This window comes from Lacerta agilis, chromosome 10, assembly GCF_009819535.1.
Source record: "Lacerta agilis isolate rLacAgi1 chromosome 10, rLacAgi1.pri, whole genome shotgun sequence".
In the NCBI taxonomy this organism is placed as follows: Eukaryota; Metazoa; Chordata; class Lepidosauria; order Squamata; family Lacertidae; genus Lacerta; species Lacerta agilis.
This window is the reverse complement of record NC_046321.1, coordinates 48,145,569-48,170,227: the sequence shown is the minus strand read 5'-3', so window position 1 is coordinate 48,170,227 and position 24,659 is coordinate 48,145,569. Positions and strand designations below refer to the sequence as shown.

The 24,659-nt window shown below is 42.5% G+C and overlaps 1 protein-coding gene across 2 annotated transcripts in view; it reads right to left on the bottom strand.

The window, feature by feature from the left end:
- The window catches only part of GXYLT1 (glucoside xylosyltransferase 1), a 35,826-nt gene extending 11,167 nt beyond the window's left edge, over positions 1-24,659 (bottom strand). Inside the window, exons 1-4 of one of the 2 annotated variants that reach the window (XM_033161948.1) lie at positions 24,365-24,659; positions 14,066-14,158; positions 6,772-6,946; positions 4,760-4,885 (exon numbers count right to left, since the gene is read on the bottom strand). In XM_033161948.1, coding sequence (XP_033017839.1) covers positions 4,760-4,885; positions 6,772-6,946; positions 14,066-14,158; positions 24,365-24,591 — 621 coding nt within the window. In that variant the 5' untranslated portion in view covers positions 24,592-24,659. The remainder of the gene's footprint in view (positions 1-4,759; positions 4,886-6,771; positions 6,947-14,065; positions 14,159-24,364) is intronic. The other variant, XM_033161949.1, reaches the window with a different exon arrangement.

Below are 24,659 nucleotides of genomic sequence, written 5' to 3'. Positions count from 1 at the left end.
CGATTCCTCACCAATAGACAGCTTCTCTCTAGGCTGCAACTAGACTGTTGGTGGGGACAAATTATCACCAGCACATAATTCCAGTGCTCAAAAGCTTGCACTGGCTGCTCATACACTACAAGGCCAGGTATTAATTTATAAGGCCCTTGACAATTTGCATCCAGGATACCTGAAGACCCACTCAACCCCTTATATTCCTGCCTCATCACTGAGGTCTTTGGGGGAGCCACTGTTTGTGGATACAAGGAGCTGTGCAGTCAGGATTGCAGACCCAGTTTTAAGGAATTCCCTTCCACCTGAGGTCAGGCAGGACCCCTTCCCTGCTGAACTACTGAAGTCTATTTTATTCCAGCAGGTATTTTAATTGAATTCCGATTTAATAGTTTCAACTGATTTTTTATTTTCATTGTGTTGAATCCATTGTACACCACTTGGAGAGACAATAGTAATTAAGTGACATGCTTGATTTTAATTTATATCCCACCCAGGGCTTTTTTTTCAGCTGGAACCCCCCCAGAACTCAGGTGAGCGCCATTGCTATTCTAAGAGAATGGTGAGTTCTGGCAATTCTTAATCTAGAAAAATAGCACTGATCCTACTCAGAGCAATAATAAAACATGAAAAGTCATCAACAACTAAAAACAGCATTAAAACATTCTTTTTATATATATGTATGTATAAAGTTTAAAATATTCTAATAAACATTCTAAAAAACTGAGATCCCAGGACTGCCAAGAACAGTATCTTTCAGTCATCAAATGCAACTTCGGCAACCAAGGCTACTTTTGTGCCAAAAAGCAGACTGAAATTAATCTAGATCAGGGAGGTCCAACTTTCCCTACCAATTGGGACGCAAGAGTACTTCAACATGGAACCCGCCGGCCATAAAATGCCTTATCATGTGGGGAGGGGGACAAAGCCAAAATTTGACACCCGGCCCTCACACGACCTTCCCGAAGCTGGATAAGCAAGGTGTTGGGCTTTGGGAAGGAAGCGTATAAGGCTCTAGGACCCTGTTAGAGCCCTCACGCCTCCTTCCCAAAGCCCAGCAACTCGCTTGCCTGGATTTGGGAAGGCAGCACAAGGGTGAAGACATCAAATGTTGCCGAGGGACCACCCTGTTGTAATCTAGATAATCTACTTCCTCTAGTTGTGGCTGTAGCTGGCTTGGCCACAACCTTCCCCATCACCTTGCCCAGGAAAGGAATATTAGAGACCGGGTGGTAATTGCCAAAACCTCTGGACCCAGGGAGTGCTTCTTCAATATGGGTTACACCAGCAGCTATTTCAAGTCACTGGGGATAACCCCCTCCCCATGTGAGGTACTGACCACTCCCTCAACCCATCCAGTTCATCCCCTTCTGTTAAGATTTTAGGTAAAGGCAAAGGACCCCTGGACGGTTAAGTCCAGTCAAAAGCGACTGTGGGGTTATGGCACTCCTCTCGCTTTCAGACCGAGGGAGCCGGCTTTTGACCGCAGACAGCTTTCCAGGTCATGTGGGCAAGGGGACGCGGGTGGCGCTTTGGTCTAAACCACCGAGCCTCTTGGGCTTGCCGACTGGAAGGTCGGCAGTTCGAATCCCTGCAACGGAGTGAGCTCCCGTTGCTCTGTCCCAGCTCCTGCCAACCTAGCAGTTCAAAAGCACAAAAGCAGATAAATGAGTACCGCTGTGGCGGGAAGGTAAACGGCGTTTCCATGGTGCTCCTTTGCGCCAGAAGCGGTTTAGCCATGCTGGCCACATGACCCAGAAAGCTGTCTGTAGACAAACACCGGCTCCCTCAGCCTGAAAGCGAGATGAGCGCCACATCCCATAGTGACCTTTGACTGGACTTAACCGTCCAGGGGTCCTTTACTTTTACCTCTTTTTTATTACGATTTTACTAGCTATGATAGCCAGGGATAAAAAATATGTGTAGTGTAAATAAATAAATACAAACAAACAAACAGCCTATAATTATTATTTTCACATCTGTGAATTGACTGCACAGCATAGAAAATAAGAGTGTAATAATGTAAGCAGGTTCAGCTGGTGAATCACCACAGGCTAAAATTTAGTGCTACCCACGGGATAAAAACATGGATTTTTTTTATGTTGTTAAATTAAATGGCGACGTTTTAATGATATTTTCTCATTTTAGGGTATTTTATACTGCTAGAGATTTCAGAACTTTTTGTGTTTTATTGCTTTTAATTTTGGAAGCTGCTAGGAGCTCCTAGCAGAAATAGAGGCGTGCACTTGTCCTATTCAGGCTTCCTAAAGTGGTATCCGCGGAGGGGCTGCGTACGTTAGGGCCAAGGGAATTGCAAGCATGTACAGCTGAATGCATTTACAGCAGCCCAAGCAAAACTGAGCAATGGCAATAGGAATGTGATCGCCGAGATGGATTTGCAGTATGTAATTAAAGCCTGTGTCCCCCAAAGCGGCTTGAAAAGAATAAAATGTTTTCATAGCTTGGGGTGTCAATGTAGATGTATGAAAGAGTAAAATGATTAGTGGGTATGTACCACACATGCTACCCACTCCTGGACCATATGTTCGGTTACTATTTCAGAGATACAGGGAAGAGACTTGAGGCAGGGTACCAGCTTATATGGAGACACAAAGCACACCCGGCTTGCCTATGGAGAAAAACACCATGTGTTCTAACCTAGCGAGAGAGCAAGAAGTAGGCGAGATTGGGGGAATACAAAAGATACAGTCGAAAACACTGGGGTTAGAGAAGTGAACACTTGAATTTCCATTACAGCATGGGCTGCATGGTCGCCAGTGGGTTCTGGGTCTCTAGCAGCGCCGGCATCATTGATTTGGGTGCAGATAAATTTTTAAGACAAACAGAACCAGATCAATCGGCTTCCTGCTGCAGACAGATTCCAATCAGGCTCTGCGTTCCCTCTGCTCTGATAAAGTTCAGGTTTAGCTATATCCAGGGCTGCTAGGAGCCCTCCAATACAGTTTTAAAAAGGCATGCAGGGAAACCTTCCCTCTTGTGAGGATGCCTGAAAATATTAAATATGGCATGCAGGCTAGGGAACCGGGCAGGTGGTAAGCAAATGAGAAGCCAGGGTCCCACAGCAATCTGTGAGATTGGTGCACTTTGGAAAAGAGCAGCGTTCTGGAGGTGCCTCCGAAAGCTGAGCAACTTGAGGGCTCAACATGCATCCAGTTATAAGGAAAGTGTATCCAGAGACACCTAAATGGTTATGTAATGATACACGAGTGTCATTGCGTAACACAATATCACAGGTAATGAATTTTCAAGCGCAGTAATTGAGTCCTATTACTTAAGGTCTCCACTACTTGGTTATAACATAATAGTGTCTGAGCCGATCAGATCCACTTTTTAATAGGACAACTTCCTGATTAGAGCACGCTTAGATTTCTCAAGCAATGCAAAAGAGTGGATGTGGTTTTTTTTTTACCACGGTAGGATAGTCTGCTGAAAGGGATTAATTGGTTCATAAGGGACTATAAATGGTTGACTAGTCAATACATCTATTGCTTTAGATGTGGTACCGGGTTCAAGGAATTTATTTAAACACATGAAACTGATTGTGGTACCATGCACTGGTATCAGCACTGGCTTCCACACCAGGACTCTCCTCCTCTCCGTTTACTCCAATGATTATGCTCTGAGCAAGGAGTGCCAAGTAACTCATACACCATCTTGGGATGCATACAGAATTCCAGTTGAACTGAGCTCCTCAGTGACATCACACGCAGCTGAATGAGCTCTCAGTTTTCCCTTCAGACCTTCCCACTCCACATGAAGATGTTGGGGTGGAGCTGGCACATGTGGATATAATTTCAGAACACCTGACTATGGTTTTTAAAAAATCTGTAATAAACGTTTGTTTTCAATTTTATACAGAACATCTATACAATGTTCGGTTTCTTGCGGAAAGTAATGAGGAAGGATAAATATGAAGTGGGAAACACATAATTATTCTGCCTCCCTGTCAGTGTTCCTGTTTGTTCAGCTCCCTGTATCTGCTTCTTCAGCCTATAAAATAAGTAACATTTGCTTGTGCAGTAAAGGTAAAGGGCCCCTGGACGGTGAAGTCCAGTCAAAGGCGACTATGGCGTTGTGGCACTCATCTCACTTTCAGACCGAGAGAGCCGATGTTTGTCCACAGACAGCTTTCTGGGTCATGTGGCCAGGATGACTAAACCGCTTCTGGCACAACAGAACACCGTGACGTAAACCAGAGTGCACGGAAACACCATTTACCTTCCCGTCACAGCAGTACCTATTTATCTACTTGCACTGGTGTGCCTTTGAACTGCTAGGTTGGCAGGAGCTGGGACAGAGCAATGGGAGCTCACCCCAATTGTGGGGATTCGAACCACTGACCTTCCAATTGGCAAGCCCAAGAGGCTCAGTAGTTTAGACCACAGCACCACCTGCATTTTATGTGTGTGTGATTTATGTGTGTATGAGTGCACACATACATCCCTGCTTCTAGCAATCAAATTGCCTTCTCTTCCTCCAAAGGCTCTCATATAAGCTCAACCTATCTCTTCCAAATGGCATAAAGAGAAGGGGCAGCATTCTGCTTAAGACCTAGATTGACCACTAGACCAGGCTTCCTCAAACTCGGCCCTCCCAATGTTTTAGACAAGCAGCAAACTATATCCCTGCACTCCAAATTTGAGAGACCCAAATAAGCCAGTTTACTGTGTTTGGAAGAACACCTGCATTTGATAAAGTAAGCTAATTTTTAAAAGTCACATATTTTCCCATAGCCACCATCACTTACTGGCAAGAAAAGCCTCTGAGATGCACAGGGCTTGAACAGTTTCTTCCATTCAGCTGCATTCTCAGCTGGAAACGAGATGGGGTATAAAGTATAATTAAATTTTCCTTGATACGCCAAACCATCAAGCTGGGGAAAAGAAATTACAAAATTTTATTAAAGGCATACAATAAGAGTAATTTTCTTTTTTAAAAAAAATCACAAGCAACTCTCCAGCTTGAGAGGCACCCTAAGTTTCAGAGTGGTCTCAGCACATACTATTGTACTTCCCAATCTGGCTATAAAACAGCAAAAAAAAATTTTTTAACAGAGTAAATCAAATCATTGGATAAAGCAGGGCCTTCCTTATATTATTAGATTCCCAGGAGACATAGCAGCCTCTCCCTCTATGTAGGTGGACAGAGAGGTACTTCCTTGCAATCCACCCCACATAGGACCACCACCATTGCCCAACCTCTATCTGTGCTCAGAGGGCAAAAAGGCACTCTACATCCAACAGAGCCAAAACCTTTCTCTTCTCCCAACATGGGGGGCGGGCGGGGATATGCCTGTCAGTTTGCATTTCTTAGTACATTTCTCTGATGTGTAGGAGATCTTTCCTGTTCTAATTAATTCAAGAGGGTTCTGGAAGCCTCTCTGTGCGAAAGAAACAAGCAGGAGGTTCGTGATGCTTGGGTTATTCCTTCAGAGAAGCTGAGTACAGCTGGCTTAAACTGGTCCTGTTATTTCATTCTGCCAAGGTCATGCTGATTATAGTAAGAGGCCAGAAGGAGCCTGGGTTTCACTTTTCTCCTTCTGTCTCTTTTGTGTTCTATACATACCGTACTTTTCCGTGTATAACACGCCCCCGTGTATAAGATGCCCCCTATTTTGGGGGACTCAAATTTAAGAAAATGGGGGGAGATGGCACAAACTTGTTGAGGTTTATTTGCGGAGGATTGCCCAGAGCTGTTGAGCTTCTTTTTTGGGGGGGAATGCCGACAATCACTCACCCACCCACGCCGAAATATCCACCTCTCATCTGTCACATCACCAGCAGAAGCTGCCAATCGCCCACCCAATTGCCGCAACGTCGGCCAATCAACACCACCCATTGACACAGCAACCAATAACACGCACAATAGCCGATGATAGCCACGGCAACAACCAATCAAACGTCCACCCTATGCACTACCCATGTATAAGACGACCCTCCACTTTTTAGCATGATTTTTTTAAAAAAACAACCTAGTTTTATACATGGAAAAGTACGGTAGTATGCTTAGTGTTAAGATTTAGATTTATTATAAGTCATTGTAAGTTTAAGTTAAGTCTGCTGCAACTGGATTTCTTATGGACAGTGCCAATCCTGAATGCACTGGATATGTGGCCATTATGCTCATTTGCCTTCAGTAGCAGTAAAGCTCTGCTGGATGAAATACAATTGCCTCTGGTCTATATGATAGCCATGTTCAAATATATAAAAGGATGTCATATAGAGGAGGCAGAAAGGTTGTTTTCTGCTGCTCCAGAGAAGTGGACACGGGGCAATGGATTCAAACTACAAGAAGATTCCACCTAAACATTAGGACGAACTTCCTGACAGTAAGATCTGTTTGACAGTGGAATTTGCTGCCAAGGAGTGTGGTGAAGTCTCCTTCTTTGGAGGTCTTTAAGCAGAGGCTTGACAGCCATCTGTCAGGAATGCTTTGATGGTGTTTCCTGCTTGGCAGGGGGTTGGACTGGATGGCCCTTGTGGTCTCTTCCAACTCTATGATTCTATGATTCTATTTTTTGGGAATCCTACAAGGTGTTTAAGTTTTTGCTCTGCTAACTATACGTTGGGAGTTCTGCTCTGGATCAATATTGAGTAGAATTTCGTGACAATGCCTGCCCTTGAAACGGCATACATTTCTTTCTTCTCCAGCTGCCCCCAGATTCTCCCACTCCTGCCCTCACTTGAACTGTTTCAAGGTATAACAACTTTAACGATGCCCAATCAAAACCCTGGGAAATAGGTGGTTAGGAATACTTACTATTTCTCTGAACTCGGTGTGTAATGGGTCCTCTGCAAAAATATGAAAGTGCAGGGGTTTGATGCTGAAAATAATGGCTGATTTCAACATGGTAACCGTCTCTTCCAACCTTTCGCCACAGGCTACTACGGCCAGGTGCATCTTCTCCAAAGGTTGCTTTTTCACAAAATCATATCTAAGGGAAAACGACAAGAAGAAGAAATATAGTTGCCGGAGAAACCAAAGTAAACATGTTTACACTGTAGAATTTTAATAGGAAGATTTATGCGCGCAGGTGGCACACGTTTTATGTTGCACATGCTCAAAAATCTAATATCTTTTTTATTATCTGAGTGGAATATACCTCTGTGTATAGGGTTGTATATAAACTCAATAAATAAATGATAAAATTAAAATTTGGGGAATTGGCATTATGACCATGGAGGCAAATGGTACAGAGAAATGAGATGTTTCCAACTTTCAAACCAGTTCTTGTAAGAATATATACACACACACACACACACACACACACACAGAGTGGTACCTTGACTTACGAATTACTCGACATACGAATTTTTCGACATACGAATGGACATCCGTTGGCGGTTTTAGATGGGGTTTACTTGACTTATGAATTTTTCTGAATTTTTCATTTCCAATGCATTCCTATGGGGAAATCTCTTTTTTCGACCTACGAATGTGCATTCGAAACGGATTAAACTCGTAAATCGAGGTACCACTGTATATATATATATGTGTGTGTGTGTGTGTGTGTGTATCATAATATATTTTAATTCCTGGATTACATGCTTTTATACTATTTATAGAATGGTATTTTTCATTTTCCTTAAAGGACCTGAACTCTTGCATAATCATATTTTGTTTAGAATACAGCCCATTTTCACACTGCCATGTTAACAACAACTCCTGTCCTTTGCCCCCAAATTATACTTCAGCAGACCTTATCAGTAAGCAGCTAGGCACTCTTTTGTTGTAAGGGTAATATCAATGGCCACGGACTCTAGTTCAATAAAATGGTGCTGCGACAGTAATCTGGACAGAAGACCTATATAAAATGAGCATTAACACTAAGTCAGGTTACTGGGTGCAAACAGAATCCAGGTGTGGCAGCTTCTTTGAAATTTCAGAGACAGAGTCAGTTGCTAGGCCCATACGATGTAAATGAAATGAAGTTCTATTATATTAACAGAGGGTAAAATGCATTTATCTGTCCCAAGGTTAGTCAGACTCCAGACCTATCAACTCACTAATATTTGAGCACTAGAAGTCAGTACAGAACTCAGTGCAAGAGGTTCGGTAGCAGATATCACTCAATCGCTAAATGAAGAAAGTCATCCTTCAGAATTTCATTATTGTTTTGCCGCATATTTTATTTTGTGACTTTTTGAGTTTTCCTTCCGTTAATCAGTCCCCCTTCCAAACTTTGCATCCTCTACCAATGGCAGATGGAAGATCATTTGGACCCATTACAGTTGTGTAGGAGCCCACCCAAACACAAATTGTGGATCTCGCATAGCAAAAAAAAAAAAAAAAGTTGTGCTAGTTTTTGCTCTATTGTTCAAACTCTTGTTATCTTCGCTGTTTAGATAATGGAAGTCATAGAAATGGCTCAACGGTGGAAATCCTGCAGGCAAAGGATGTAACACATTGGCAACAAAAAGAGCACACGTGAACAGGAGCAAGTGCAATTTGCTCTCATTTTACACATAAAAGAGCAGTTAAGTAGTGCCTTGATCCGGTTCATTTCCTTGCTACTCACATCCCAACCCTGCCTGCGTTGCATGCCAGATTCCTTCCTGTTAAAGATGCTACTGCCTAAAATAAAAGGAAACCTGGAAAGTTCACTGGAGTGGCAAAGACAGGACTAACAGGATATCTTAGGCTGGATCTAGACACGTCAAAGAAGCAATTCAGCTAAATGTGTTGCAAACTCATACAGGGAAATCCGGCAGGGAAAGACTAGACTTCACAGCGCCATCTGGTGTCACAGTGTTATATCACATATACAATGCATATAAAAAAGCATTTTTTTCTTTACCAATCTAGCTGAGTCCCAAGATGCAGCACAGAATAAATATTATATGGTTTTGTCTTCTGATCCACTCCTTTTGCTGTATCTGCTACACTCCAGTTAGGTCAAATATATGCCGTACAACAAAGGCTTGGTCAAAGGATAGTATTTCTTCTTGCAGTATCACCTGCACTTTGAAGGAAATAGTGTCCATAGGAAGCCATAACTCTCAAAGCTGCCTTTCAAAAAGCTATTCTACTTATTCCCCACCCCTGCATGCTGCTGCTACTACTCCCAGGGAGAAGCATATTTTAACATTTAAAACAGAGTAAACAACCGAAACCAATGAAACAGTTCATAATATAACACGACGAGACAGCACGTCATGCAGGACCAAACAACAGTGTTTTACAGATTAGAATTGTACGCACGGGTTGTTCCCCCCATGTTCATCTGCAAGTAAGCAGGTATCACAACACCCCTATGGTGATATTTGCCAACCCAGTCGTATTAAGAATAGACCCACTGAAAGTGAATGAGCTTAAGTTACTTAAGCCTATGATATCAGTGATTTTGCTCTAAGTATGACTGGTGTTGGATAGTATCCCTAAGTCTGAAGTGTGCACTTCTCACAAGGAAACGGACACTGTAGTCGGCTGCCTTTGAAATTTCCAACCATTTGGGGAAGTCACGAGACTCCTCTCAGCTATTTATTTATTGGTGGGTGGGTGGAGGTGGGGGTGGGTGTAAATATACATACAAATTTATGTATTATTTATGTACACCTCAATTAAGAGTCCCTGTGCACATCAGCTTTCCCTTGTGCCGTAAGAAAAAACACTCATAAAACACACAAATCTTCATTGAATGGGCCATGTACTCCTTTCTTATAAAAGAGACAGAATTCTATCTCAAAAGCGACTAGCACATTCTTCAGCATATTGCAGACAGAATTATTGTTTTATACAGTTAAAAATCAATTTTTATATAAAAAACATAATTAAAAAAGAAAGGCTACCTGAGCTGTAAACTATAGATCTTAACTATGATTAACTGAAACAGCAGAAGACAGGTGGGAATGAATAAGCAAGCACAAAGCTCAGGTACACTGAATAAGTTTAGTGTTGTGTGTCCAAACCAGGCCCATTAGTCAAGAATTGTATTTATTACTGCAATGCATTATACATAGGGCTGCATCTGAAGACGGTTGGGAAATTTCAGCTGGTGCAGAAGTCAGCAGCCAGGTTGCTCACTGGAGCAAGACGGTTTGAGCATATTACACTGATCCTGGTCCAACTGCACTGGCTACCGATTAGTTTCTGGGCCCAATTCAAAGTGCTGGTTTTGATCTATAAAGTCTTAAACGGCTCAAGACCACAATACCTCAAGGACCACCTCTTTCCATATGAACCTACCCCGACCCTGAGATCATCTTCTGAGGCCCTCCTTCGTGTGCCTCCTCCTTGAGAGGTCCGGAGGGTGGCAATATGAGAACGGGCCTTCTCTGCAGTGGCTCACCGTCTGTGGAATGCTCTCCCCAGGGAAGTTTGCCTGGCACCTTCATTATACACCTTTAGGTGCCAGGCAAAAACATTCCTCTTTAACCAGGCATTTGGTTGATCTGATTTATATCCTATGCCCTTTTAAAAAAGAAATGGAGGGGGGTATTGGGCTGCTGTTTTTATTTTTATTAGGTATTTTGTGGTTTTATATCTTGATTTTATTCTGTGAACCACTCTGAGACCCCCGGGTATAGGGCGGTATATAAATTCAATATATTAGTAGTAGTAGTAGTAGTAGTAGTAGTGGGAAAATGGACTATTGAGTCATCAAAGACCCTAAGATTCATGTGATGCTTTCCTGCATCTCTCCACAATCATCCACAAAGCCCATTTTTTAAATATCACAATTACTTGTGATCTGCCATGCTCTCACAAAACTATTAGTCTTTATTATTCTACTAATCAAACAGCAAGGACATTTCATAGAAGAACACCATTTTGTACTGTAACTATCAGTCTTGCTTATGTAAAGTTCTGGGCATTTATATTCCAATCTTGTGTGTGTTCCCTTGCAAGTAAATCCCACTTTGTTCAACAAAGCATGCAAAGGATTGCAACCTTTGAACCAGACTGCACAGTACACATACCGTATTTTTCGCTCCATAAGACGCACTTTTTTCCTCCTAAAAAGTAAGGGGAAATACCTGTGCGTCTTATGGAGCGAATGGTGGTCCCTGGAGCTGAATTGCCCAGGGGCCAAAAGCAGATTGTGCTTTTTATTTTACAAAGAGAAAAGGGAGTGTTGAAAGGAGCCCGCTCAGCAGCTGATCAGCAAGAGATCGGGAGAGAGATAAGAGTCCCGGCTCCCTTTCAGCCCCGCCCTCCTTTGTTGAATGTGCTGCAGAGGGAGGTTGTTTGTTTCCCCAGGACATGTGACTGGCTGATTAGATTATCTGTCTACAAACAGTAGAAATGGCTCCCTTTCCTTAAGATTTTTTCAGAAATGTGAGTTAAACCCCATAAAAATGGGGCTTTTCCTCTTTGCTTTTCCCCCTTTGCAAAAGGAGCTTTGCTTTCCCCCCTTTGCAAAAAAAGCTGCAAAACCTTTAGCTGATCCTAAAAAAAACAACACCCAGGGCTTTTCCCTTTGCAAAAAAAGCTGCAAAACCTTTAGCTGATCCTAAAAAAAAAACCAAAAACAAAACAAAACAGGGCTTTCCCTTTTGCAAAAAAGCTGCAAAACCTTTATCTGATCCTAAAAAAAACCCAGGGCTTTTCCCTTTGCAAAAAAAGCTGCAAAACCTTTAGCTGATCCTCAAAAAAAACCAAAACCAAAACAAAACAGGGCTTTCCCTTTTGCAAAAAAGCTGCAAAACCTTTAGCTGATCCTTAAAAAAGGCCTTTTGCATTTGCAAAAACAGCTGCAAAACCTTTAGCTGATCCTAAAAAAAAAACCCAGGGCTTTCCCCTTGGCAAAAAAGCTGCAAAACCTTTAGCTGATCCTTAAAAAAAAGGCCTTTTGCCTTTGCAAAAACAGCTGCAAAACTTTTAGCTGATCCTCAAGAAAACAACAACAACAAAACCAGGGCTTTTAGAGGAAGAAAACCAGAAAAAAAAATTTTTCTTGTTTCCTCCTCTAAAACTGAGGTGCGCCCTATGGTCCGGTGCGTCCTATGGAGCGAGAAATACGGTAGTTTCGTGATTCTCCCCTCACCTGCCCCACAATCCTGTTTTGGCAAGGTTACAAGCCTGCATGAATGCAGGATTCACAAACAGCAGCTTAGCTAACTTGCCAAGACTTTTTATGTCCTCCCCCTACCAATTCTTCAGGCCCACTAGCAAACACAAAGGGCTTCAGATACGTAGGATATTGCCTTGTGTGGAAATATCAGGAGAACAGATGTTTGCTTGCTCAAAGTCACTCCTCTCCCACTGGGAATGGGGGAGAGTTCTTGTAGCCTTTTCTCACAAACAGACCCTTCTCCACACCAAGATTTCCCACAGCAAGTCACCTACAGCACATTTCCATTTTAAAAAAAAGTTAGGGAAAGCAACCACCAAAGTAAAGGCAAGCTTCAGTTTGACTCTTCACTCTCAAGTCATGTTGCTTGGTATCCATGGGCATAGCTAGGATTTATGTTAGGTTAGGCGGGCACAAAACTCACATGTCATCATCCTCTGTCTGGCTCTGTGTATCACTGAATCGGGTTGCCGGTTGCATCACTAAAATGTGCCACAACATCCAAGTGACCTCAGCGAGCATTTCAATTTCAAATACAGTGGTACCTTGGTTGTCAAACTTAATCAGTTCCGGAAGTCCATTCAACTCCCAGAACAGTTCGAAAACCAAGGCATGGCTTCTGATTGACTGCAGGAGCTTCCTGCACTCAGTAGGAAGCTGCAGAAGCCGTGTCGGACGTTCAGCTTCTGAAAAACGTTCACAAACTGGAACACTTCCGCGTTTGCAGCGTTTGGGAGCCAAAACGTCCGACAACCAAGGTACGACTGTATTCTGATTATTTCTACTTTTGTTAAGTAAGTAAGTAAGTACTTTATTACGGTTGACGACCAGCACACACACACACACAAAAGACACATACAGAATCAATAATAAATGCAATTTAAAATTGATCTGAGATTTGATCTAAAAAGGGGTTGGCCGTATTAAAATTAAAGTACATTAAAATTAATAATTATTGCTTTAAAAGAATAAATTTAGAAATTAATTAAAAAATCAACAATTCAGATTATTATAATACTTAAATCAAAAGAAGCATCAGGAGCCACCTAATTGTGCGGACCGAAGCTTAATAGCGACAGCACAGAACTTTGCCACCGCAGCTGTGACCTTAGGGTTGGCATCTGAGAGGAGCCAATGGGCGTAGTGTTCTTCGGGACATCCAGGAGACTCACATAATAGCGGAGAGATAAGTTCATTCCGTAAAGCCCTATAAAAGCAGCAACGGAGAAGTACGTGGTCTGTAGTCTCTACTTCTCCAGAGTCGCATGGACAGAGTCTGTCGCCCAAAGGAACCCCCCTATACCTCCCATCCAATACGGCAGATGGCAGGACATGATTTCGGGCCAGTGTGAACGCCCTTCTGTGGGATGGGACCTCGAGCTGAGTAAAATACCTAGCTGGGAGTTGTAAGTATCTCCGCTCCTCTGGGGTTAAAAAAAGAGGGACTTTACTTAAGTCATTTTGTTAAGTATTTTTATTTATTTACTTGATTTGATGGGGGAGGTAGCTGCCTCCCTCTGCGACACCCTGGTTAGTCTCTCTGTACAGTAGTACCTTGGTTGTCAAACGCCTTGGGACTTGGACGTTTTTGCTCCTGAACGACGCAAACCTGGAAGTGAGTGTTCCGGTTTGCGAATGTTTTTCGGAAGCCAAACGTCCGACATGGCTTCTGCAGCTTCCCGTTGAGTGCAGGAAGCTCCTGCAGTCAATTGGAAACCGCACCTTGGTTTTTGAATCGTTTTGTGAGTCGGATGGATTAAGTTTGACAACCAAGGTACGACTGTATACGTAAAGAGAAGACCAGCAGAAATCTACCTCTATGTCTCTGGTGCAAGACCAAAAGTTTGGGATCATAATCCTAGGCTGCATAAAGGTTCAATTTAGTTGCAAACCAATTTAGTTGTATATAGTGAGTGCTAGAAAGTGAGGGGGGAAACCAAACTTTTTATAACTGCTTCAACACTTTTTTAATATACTCAAATATGTATGATTATACCTAAAATTAGCTAATTGAGCAATCAAATCTCTGTCAAAGCCTACCTACGAGCAGCTTCCCAAAAGCAGTTCCTTCCACAAACATCAGAGGGCAGCATCCAATAGGAATTCCAATAGGATACAGACACATTCTTACACCTAACAGGATAAGACAGAAACAATCCTGTATGAATGTTACTTGTTTTATTTAGCGGTTGCAATGGAGCATTCCTGCTTGCGCATTTAAACAAACAAACAAACAAAAAACACCACCAGCTACTAATTTCAGATAAACTGCTGAATGTAGAGCTTCATGTGTTGTGAGTGATATTAGTTTATATCATATAAGGATGTACCGGTATGTAACCAGGATCCTGAGCATAAAGCCCAAGAGCAATTCTACTGATAAGTGAAATGCAGAGTTACCCTGTGTGGGAAGTAAATACCACCCCGTTCAATGGGCTGTACTGGTATTATGACATTTCTGAAACACATCTGAGGACATTTCTGAAACACATCTGATGATTTCATGGTACCAAAGGCATATTTTAAAACAATTTCATGTTTATTTGCACAGGGCAGGCACTTCCGGGCTACAAGTAAACATGTGAAAGCATTGGAGGGGGGGAGAGTGGGCCTGTTTCCTTCCTCCTCCCCCGCCCCCCATTTTTTGCTGAAACAAAAATAGTAAAAAGAGGGTGGGTGCAAAAATCCCAGTTTCAGTCTCAGGACTTCAAATTTCTAGCTAGAAATTTATGCTAACAATTATTTTCTGCTTGCTCTACTGCATGTTTCCATGTTATAAATCATTATATCTATTCACAAAGCTGAGTATGGTTCCTTGTTTAGCAAAGGTGGGGCAATCTACACACATGGCAGAGGTTTCCACAGGCTTACGTGAAGCCCAGGTTTGCGTAAGTAGAACAATTATTTGCAGGGTGAGCCTTAAGTGGTTGCAAAAGAGGGAAAACATCGAGAAGCGCCATGGAATGGAATATCATGAGCGTAGCCAGGGGGGCAGGGGGCCCCCCATCAAGTAAGTACCAAGTAAAATTACAGTCACACCTAGGAAGTCGAACGGAATCCATTCCGAAGTCCATTTGACTTGCAAAAACCAACCAAAGCGTGGCTTCTGATTGGCTGCAGGAAGCTCTTACAGCCAATCACAAGCCGCGCAAGCCCCATCGGATGTTCAGTTTCCAAAAGAACATTCGAAAACCAGAATGGGAGCCAAGGCGCTTGAGATCCAAGGTACGACTATACTTAACTAACTGACCAATTGTGTCACAGAAAACTGGGTTCTGCCCCCCCCCCCAACATAAAGCCTGCCCACCCAAAAATAAAGCCTGGCTGCGCCCATGAAAGGTATAGCTAACTGTCTGAAACACTAAAGAACAGCACTGCACAGCATTACACATACAAATATATTTTAAATGAAGCAGAAACTTGTATGCACAACTTACTAAAAAATATTAGGAAAAATATTCTAATACTTAATTTTAAACAGGAAAATATGCAACGAGGAATGTGAAGATGCTCAGCAAAAGCTAACTAATTATCTGCTTTTGTCCGACTGATGCTGGCCCTTGGGAACGCAATCCATCAGGCATGATAAGTTCCTATGTTCCCTGGCAGCTGGTTACCATATTGGCTTGCTGAAGTCCACTTTAGTCGTTTAGCAATTTCAAGTGAAAATGCTGTCACAATGGTTCAGAATATCAAGTCTCAGAACTGACACAGAATGCCACTGCGAACCCAGGCAACAAAAGAGAAAGATAAAACTAAGGTCCATATTGTGACGGTATCGTTAACCAGCTTTTAAGATTCAGCCCTACAAATTGAAAGCTGCAGCAATATAGTTGGATCTGATACAGCAGCGTCACTAATGCTGAACTGGGTGCTTTCACAAGCTAGCTAATTTCAAAGTTGTGATCTCCACACAAAATACTGCTGAGATTTCAAAAAAGGATCTAATCCCTTCTCCTCCCTTCTGCAATTTAGCTACACTAATATAAAGAGACCAGACAGCATTTGCACATATCATCCAATTAAGATGTTTGCCTCATAAGACAATTAATGTATATTAAACTGAAACTCCCTTTAATAATAAAAATAGCTGCTGCAACACTTGCACTTGAGCCAAGGAACCACCTGTGCCACTGCATCAGAGTTGAGACTTCATATCCAGTCTTAGGAGCTGCCATGCCTGAAATCAAGCTGTTGGTTTAAAAGCAACAACAGCTTTCCTATTTAGAGCAAACTCTCTAACCCTTTTTAATTACACAGCTCCAACAAGTCAATACGAGGCTGGTTTAAAATAGACAACTCTGGAGGCGGTGCAATGGCAGAAGTGTGTTTTATATCTTTTGCACAGCGCACCGTGTAGCGTCGCAACCACCTCGGGCAAGAATCCTACTCTCATTTGAACGTTTCTGGTTTACTCCTTTCCGCTGAAAGAACTGGAACAGCAATTAGGTAGTTCATTGCATCATAGCTTTCATCTACTAAGAAGCAACCAGAAAGATATGTACAGGCATGACCAGTGATCTTAGCAAGTAAGTCGAATTATCAATCCTTGCTTTACATACGGATATTTAAACGATCAATTATCTTAAGAATACGGATTCGCTTTGATGTACTGTGTGATTCACTCTTTAAAGTGCATCAACAGGAAAGCACAACCTGATTCATGACCAGCAGTACTGGAAAGAAGTGGTTCCTCCTTTACATAATTAACCATGTTCAGCTTTGATATAGCAGTTAAGTACAAAAGTAATATGCATATATGCAGTAATATGTATATATGCAGGGGTTGGCTAGGTTGGCCCCCGCCAAAGGTGCAGGTGCAGGCGGGAGAGAGAAGTGCAAAAACCACACCTTTCTATTCTGGCTTGGAGTGGCTCCTCTGGGTGCATTGACAGAGGAGTCCAGTTGCTAGCGTGGGCCATTACAGCAGCCCTGCAGGGTCCCCCTCCCCAGTTGGTGCTATTAGACATGTGACTGGAATGCCCCATAAGGTTCAGAGGGAAGAAAGACATGGGGAGAGTTGCAGGAGGAGGAAAAAGGAAGGGATGGAGAAAGGAGGCAGAAGGAAAAGCGGTGAGCAGAGGGGAGAGAGAAAGGCAGGAAAGCAGGTAGATGGACCAGCTGAGGAGGAGGAGAGGGAGTGGAGTGGAGCAGACCCAACCTCAATGGCCCCAGAGGAAGTCACTGGCAGACTGTAAAAGTCAACGAGAAGCAAACTTTTTGAGTTTTTGGTCCATAGTCTTCCTGACTTTGGAAGCACTGATACAGCTCCTTGTCATGGGTGCAAAGGAACCTAGGTACGCCTCTGTATATATGTGTTTGATTTTGACCTTTTTTATAACAAGGAAGCAATAAGGAGCCCTCCAGACTGGTGTATATCATTGACACAATGATATTCCATTAGTGGCAGGTTTATACTGGACTGTCATCACATCATTCCACTTCTGTGATACGAAAAGTTACAGAATTTCAGCAGGAAGCTGCAGGACACACACACATCAATTGGCAATGAAGCAGTACGGCCACCCTAAAATGTCTGCAGGCATAAACAATGCTGAAACCAGCATCATGTTATAACCATCACAATACCATCACGAGCACATTAATATCCTAAGAGGAAAACATTCCTCTTTACCCAAGCATTTTGATGGTGGAATGACACTGTTTCTGGTAGCACTGATAATATTAGTTGTGGGAGTACATATGTGATTGTTTCACATATTTTTTAGAAGCTTTAATTGTTTTTACATATGTTCTTTTGTTTTTAATTGTATTGTTTTGTTACAGTTGTGCTTGCCACCCTCGGCTACTTTGGGAAGAAGGGGGCAGGATATAAATGTGATGAAGAAGTAAAAGCATCATGAATGCACAATTGGAGGAGTCCTAAGCATCTGAAATCATAGTGCTTAGTACAACACAGTGCTAAGTCTAGCATGAACTGGAAAAGCACTACATTCAAATTGGTATTTACAAATGCATTGGCTTTTACCCACTAGCACAACTTTTTAGACATTTGTGAAATTTAGCAGCTTGCCACTGAACTAATCTCAATAGGAATTCTCAAAGTCTCAATAAAATACAAGGGTGAGAAGCCAGACTGGCACAAACTATAATCAGTGTCTTCCAAGAACCTCTAAAAGTCCAAGGCTACCAACCATTCCACATTCTCACTCCCAGAATGGAAGAGCAGATGGAGGGGAAACTGGTATCCCAGAGTTATTTAACAAGCACAGGAAAGCTGTTAGGCATATTGGCAGTATTGACAGCACTAGCAAGCAATGGTGCTTACTTCTGCTGTTGGTCTTTACCAACTAAGATGGAGAGTGATCCAAACAGCAGCTCATCACCTTTATTAGTGGTCAATATCAATTGCAACCTACGTGTGAAAACCTGACAAGGTAAGCCTCCCATATCCTGAAGCTGAGAGAGCTGTCTGTCTATAAGAAAAGGTGCCTGAAGAATACAAACCATGAAGCTGCCCGAATCATTTCAGGAACAAATAACTTCTCCATTCTGCTTTCCTGTACTCCTGCTACAGGAAATGGGAAGAGAATGTAACAATACCAGGGAGACCTAGACTCTTTTCCGGCAGTCAATGCCTTCCATACTAACCACTGCCCTCCATGCAAGCCCTAGACACAGAGGTAGGGAAGAAAAACTGAATAATGGAGAGAAATGAGGGCAAATGATCACTGCCCTGATAATGCTGCTATCTCCTACACTCCAAGCCACAAATTCCTACTTGGAGGGGCTCAAAATACCGGTAACCTAGTTTCTCAAGAGCAACAAAGTGACACTTATCAGAGGTAAGGAGAATGTATACAATGTTAGATTGATAAATATTTTAAGTCAGGAATAATATGAACTGCATTTTTATTTTTATTTTAAAGATCCCGGATTCCATATTTATGACAGAATTCATCCAGGCAAAAACAGAATTATTTCTGGGCAGAGACAGTGTATGAGCTGTCAGGAAAAAAATATATATCAAGGGACAGTTTACAAAACAACTAATAACACAATTTTACATGTGCATGCATTTGTCTGTAGTGGTTCCCAAAAATATAACCCTAACCAATCATCTGAGAGAGTCTGGAATGCCTGCAGAGGCTTCTCTGCTCATTGTCAAAGCCACCAATGACTCATAAAACCTGCAGGATTTCTGCCAGGTCATTAGTTTCATTGTTAGGATACAAAGGTGTGTGAAAATTGCGTATGATTAAATTCTCTCTCTCTCCCCCCCCCTTTCCCAAATAAATATTTTTTTTTTAGATAAAGCCTATTATATAATTCTGGGATTGCCCATAGCTGCAAAGGCACCTTTCACTACTTCCCTTGGATTCACTACCGCATTCATTGTGAAGTGACAAGGGTGGTTCTCTTTTCTCCCCTTGAGAAAAGCAAAAGGAGAAAAGATGAAAGAGCAATACTCTTGCCCACTTCCTCTTTCAGATCTATGTTCTTTTCAAGTCTCATACTGGCACCCTGATACCAAGCCACGGCCACAACCACTCCTGACTAACGTAGGGCTCGAGCTCTGTGCTGAACTTAAAATTCTGTGCCAACTGCAAGTCCTGCTTCTGCCAATGACATGTTCCACTGGGGAACTCCCAAATGGAACCAAACCTCATGGGGCTTGCAAGTGGTACCAAACTTAAGAGGCCCAAATACAAGTCCTGCTTGCCAAGGAACTCTTAAGAGTGTTCCCAATTGCTCATTTACAGCCATGGCTTTCCCTGCCCCATGTCACATGGTATCAGTTGGGTGTGGCTTGAGAAAAATGATCTCACAAGCTAAATTGAGACCTAGGGGCATGGGAGCAAATCTGGCCTGCTGACTAGAGTTTCCCCAAGCCTGATTTGGGGCATCAGAAGACTTTCTAATTTTCCAGTATACCCGTATCTCTGACACAAAAATTGTGTATTATCACAGGTTCACACCGGTAACAGTATTAAACAGCATCATAGAATCATGGAAGGGATCCCGACAATCATCTAGTCCAACCTCCTACAATGCAGGAATATGCAGCTGTCCCATACGGGCATTAAACTTGCAACCTTAGCATTATCAGCACCAGGCTCTAACCAACTGAGCTATCCTGGCTGACAAGTAGATTTAAATGCTAGACTAAATACTTCTATTGTAACACATGGTCCTCTATTCACTTCTTCTTCTTCTTCTTCTTCTTCTTCTTCGATCACTCGTAGCTGAGGAAGATTGTCTTCCATGAACACGGTCTTAACAGTGAGTCCGTAAGTGACTGTGGAGGCCAATTCTGGATCCACACGTCCTTCCACAGTGAGGACATAGGTTTCCAGGTGGGAGTTGATCATGGTGAAGGTGTGCCAAAAGTGCCTTCCTCTTAGCATGTTTCGCCCTTTCGTCCTGAGTTTAAGCATCTTCAAAGTCCATGACACCTTTGGTAAAGGCTGCTCTCCAATTGGAGCGCTCACAGCCCAGTGTTTCCCAGTTGTCAGTGTTTATACTATATTTATTTTAGATTTGACTTGAGAGAGTCTTTAAACCTCTTTTGTTGACCACCTGCATTATGCTTTCCATTTTGAAGTTCGGAATAGAGTAGTTGCTTTGGAAGACAATAATCAGGCATCTGAACATGACCATGTCCTACGAAGTTGATGTTGAAGAATCATTGCTTTGACACTGGTGATCTCTGCTAATTCCAAGCATTAGTTCGCCTGTCTTCCGAAGTGATATGTCTATTCACTATGATATGCCAAAAGTGTCTTAGCTGCACATGTGCACCCAAACAATTCAGATGAAGATTTTTTGTTTAGAAACTATTGATACTATGTTATCAATAGTAATGTGTGATCAGTTTTTTGTGATCAGTTTTTTTAAAATGTTCAATAAAAGAATCACTGGAAAGTACACCAATTTCTCAGCAGTTTATGGAGAAATTTGTCACCTCTCATTTGCACTGCCAAAATTACATTCAGGCAAATTCATGCATAACTAGGTGATCTAGAAACCAATAGAAATCCTCTTGCATGTAGTCAGGTTCTGCACTACTGTAACAGCATATGCAAGAACTTGTTTATGGCAGTGCCTCAGTCCAACTATGTTATTAAAATGAGGTTCTCAATCTGAGGCTGCTCCTACATCTCACAGGAGGCCAAAGTAGCCTCTGTGGCATAAGGTGATTTCAGTTGTGGCTGGTGCTCCAACTGCAGCATCTGGACAGATATAGCCTAGCCACTGTAATCTATGCTCTGATAGCATTCACAACCGATATGTACAATGGCCAAAGGCTCTTTCCTGAATTCCCCCTGCCCTCTACCCTCATAGGTCTGAGTAATCGTACCCCATTTGTGTCATTCCTTTGCTTGGCCTTGATATCTTTCTGATGTGGAGCAAAAAATGTTTTGTTCTCCCAGGCTTCTTAAAATTTTACTATAATCTGCTGTTTTAATCACTAGTCTTACTGCTTTTTGTATATGTTTCATATTGATTTTATTACGGCAGGCACCCCCAAACTCGGCCCTCCAGCTGTTTTGGGACTACAATTCCCATCATCCCTGACCACTGGTCCTGTTAGCTAGGGATGATGGGAGTTGTAGTCCCAAAACAGCTGGAGGGCTGAGTTTGAGGATGCCTTTATTACAGTATTTTCTTATAAAGCCACTGTGGAACAGTTTGGCTGAAAGTCAACAAACAAATAATAATAACAACAACAACAATAAACAACATAAGCAATAAAATAAAAAGCCCAATTATGGTCACGCTTTTACCAAATATGAATTTGCTCGCAGACCAGTCCTATGCTTCTCCTATGTTTGGACTACTACTGCTTGCATGGCACTTCTGCTTGTAGGCTACGCTCCAATGTGATCGGTTGCTATCCCGGTTCTACACTTGGTGTGTGTTCCTTTTGCACCATTATTGTGATAGGGGCAATTCTGGGAACAGGAAAAAGTAGTGGCATTCTAGGACCCAAACTCACTAGCATCACATGATGATAGCCCGGCAAATTGCCCGTTGCCCTGCCCTGTTAATCTCTGCCAGGCAGCAGCCCAAGTTTGGATTAAGTCATAAATTTCTTACACAGATAAGGGAAGGAGGAACTTCTGTCTGCACAAGTGGAAATCTGCCTTGCACTAGGGAATGAGGTCAAAACCACTGTATCTGTTAATCCTTTTAATAAATTAAACCAACTGGATATTGAGTGTACAGGTGTGCAGGATGCAGTCAAGATGAAGCAGATTTGCTTCTACTTAATAAGAGTAATTCCCCCTTCCAGAAACCTTCACCCATAGAAGTATGATGGCTGTGCTTTAGACTATCACCTGCTGCCAGGAAACCTTGACAGTATATAAAGCAATATTCAGGCACAAGCATTCAAGCAGGGTGGATAAAAATCAATGATTTAAAAAAAAATCGGGGGTTTTTTTATTTAAATCGGATTTTTTTTATTTAAATCGGATTTTTTAAAATAAAATGCTTTTTGGGGAAAATATATTACCATCCAAAGGTTATTCAATCATGAAATAAAGATTAGTTTTTTAATTATGTAGAATAAGGCTGTATATGTTTAATTTTTTGGTAAATAAATTCCATTAATCCATTCACAATGTCATTTATGCTCTTCCAGAGGTTTTTGTATGATTATTGGGCAGTTTCTCTGCCTACAAGATATTATCACAGATGCTTGGTTTACTTCTGTAGTTCTCAAAACTGAATTTGACTCAGCAGAGATCACATGCCTCTTCTTCACAGCAAAAATGTTGTAACATGAACAGAGTTGAGAAAAAGACCTTAATCCTATTGTTCTACAAACCTATGAATACAGAATCAACCCCTTCAGTGTTAAGTTTCAAGAAGTTCAGTGAATAGAATAGAAACAATATTTTTCTGATTGTTTGGAGTGGAATGGATCTAATAAATCTATTTAAATTGTTATTATTAAGGTAATGATTATTTTTCTCCTTCCTAAGTACAACAGAAAAGTTGTCCAAATATGAATGATTAACCTATTAAACTGGGGATAAAAAAAACTGATATGAAAAGTTGTTATTCTAAAAATATTCATCTACTTGCATATTAAAGTTATACCAGCAAGAATTAGTCTTTATGTAGAAAACTGTGATTTAAATGAAGCCTTACTGACTAGTGATTTAAATCGTGATTTAAATCGTGATGTAAATCAGTTTGATTTAAAATAAATCCACCCTGCATTCAAGTGTTCGCTACTATCCTGAAATTTTTTTATAGTCTGAAAGCAGAGGGTGGGGGAAGGATGGGGAGAGATTTTTAGAGGAAATGTCTCAAGTCCAGTCTCCCCAACTTGGTTCCTTTAAAGCTAAGAAGACAACTGCCTGTCATGGCTTATGAGCAGGTAGGAAAAGGGGCAACTGCCCCATTTGTGTTGTCAAAATCCCATTTCTCCGCTTTAGGCTCTTGTAATATATATATATATATATATATATATATATATATATATATATATATATATATATATATATATACACATATATATGTATACCTGTATATGTATACGAATACTGGTTTTCAACAGTAACACCAAAAGCGTAACATAAAAAGCAAAAGAACACAGGAAGTACACATTATTGGGCAGCCAGTTACATAAAGTAACACTAAGGTATGTATATAATAGGTTCTCTGATTAATTACCAGTAGTCCTTTCCATAGAGATACATGGGTTATAGGGGGTTGCAATAACTGCACGGGTTTATTGATGTGATCAATAAACAAAGGAGCACGTGCCTGAAATTATCTCTCCCCACCTGTCCATTCATAACTCCCCTGTGTTGGGCCAAGCGTTCAGAAAGCGCTATTTCCCATACACGAGCATACCAGGATGAGCACATACCGGTAGTTAAAGATTGGTCTCCTGTTTCCCACCTGGCAGCAGCTCAGAGAAAAGCGACTTACTAGAGGCTCCTTTTAAAGCTGCACGGTGGCAGCCCTCCTCACAGCTTTAAGCGACAGGGGAAGCGGTGACCGGCGGGGGCACAAAAAAAAAAACGCAGTGAGGATTACGCACGCTTCATAGCCGCGGAATGCTTGACCGACAAGATGGGGAGGGAGGAAATCTGGGGGAAAGCAACCAGACTGGAGTAAACTCCGTCTGAACACCCGGCCCTCTGCACTGGAAGTGCCTCTTTGCAAATCCAACTTTGTCACAATGTATCTATTGAGATTGTGAGCCTGCAACTACCTGAGGCGCAGACGCTCCTGGCTTCCCTCACCCTCCCGCCTGGAGCAAAGGCACGGGCACCCCCACCCCCACCCCTCCAACTACTAATACTCAGGCGCTCCTTCCTCGCAGGAAACGCAGGCCCCGGCGTCCCCAGACGGTACCTTTCCGGCGGCTCTCGCTGGCTGCAGCCTGCGCTTCCCGCCGCGGCCCTCCAGGCTCCGCCGCCGCTGCCGCCCCTGAGCTGCCTGCGCACGGGCAAGGCAGAGTCCCCCTGGCGCCGGGCCGCCTCCTGCTCCAGCGACAGAGCCAGTTGGCTGAAGGCGTAGAGCAAGGAGCACAAGCCGCAGCCCAGGCACAGCAAGACCACCTGCACCAGCCGGCGGCTCATCCTCCGGCGGCCCCGGCTGCACCGCGCAGCAGCCGGGGCCTAACCGGGAGCGGGAACGCCAGCGGCGG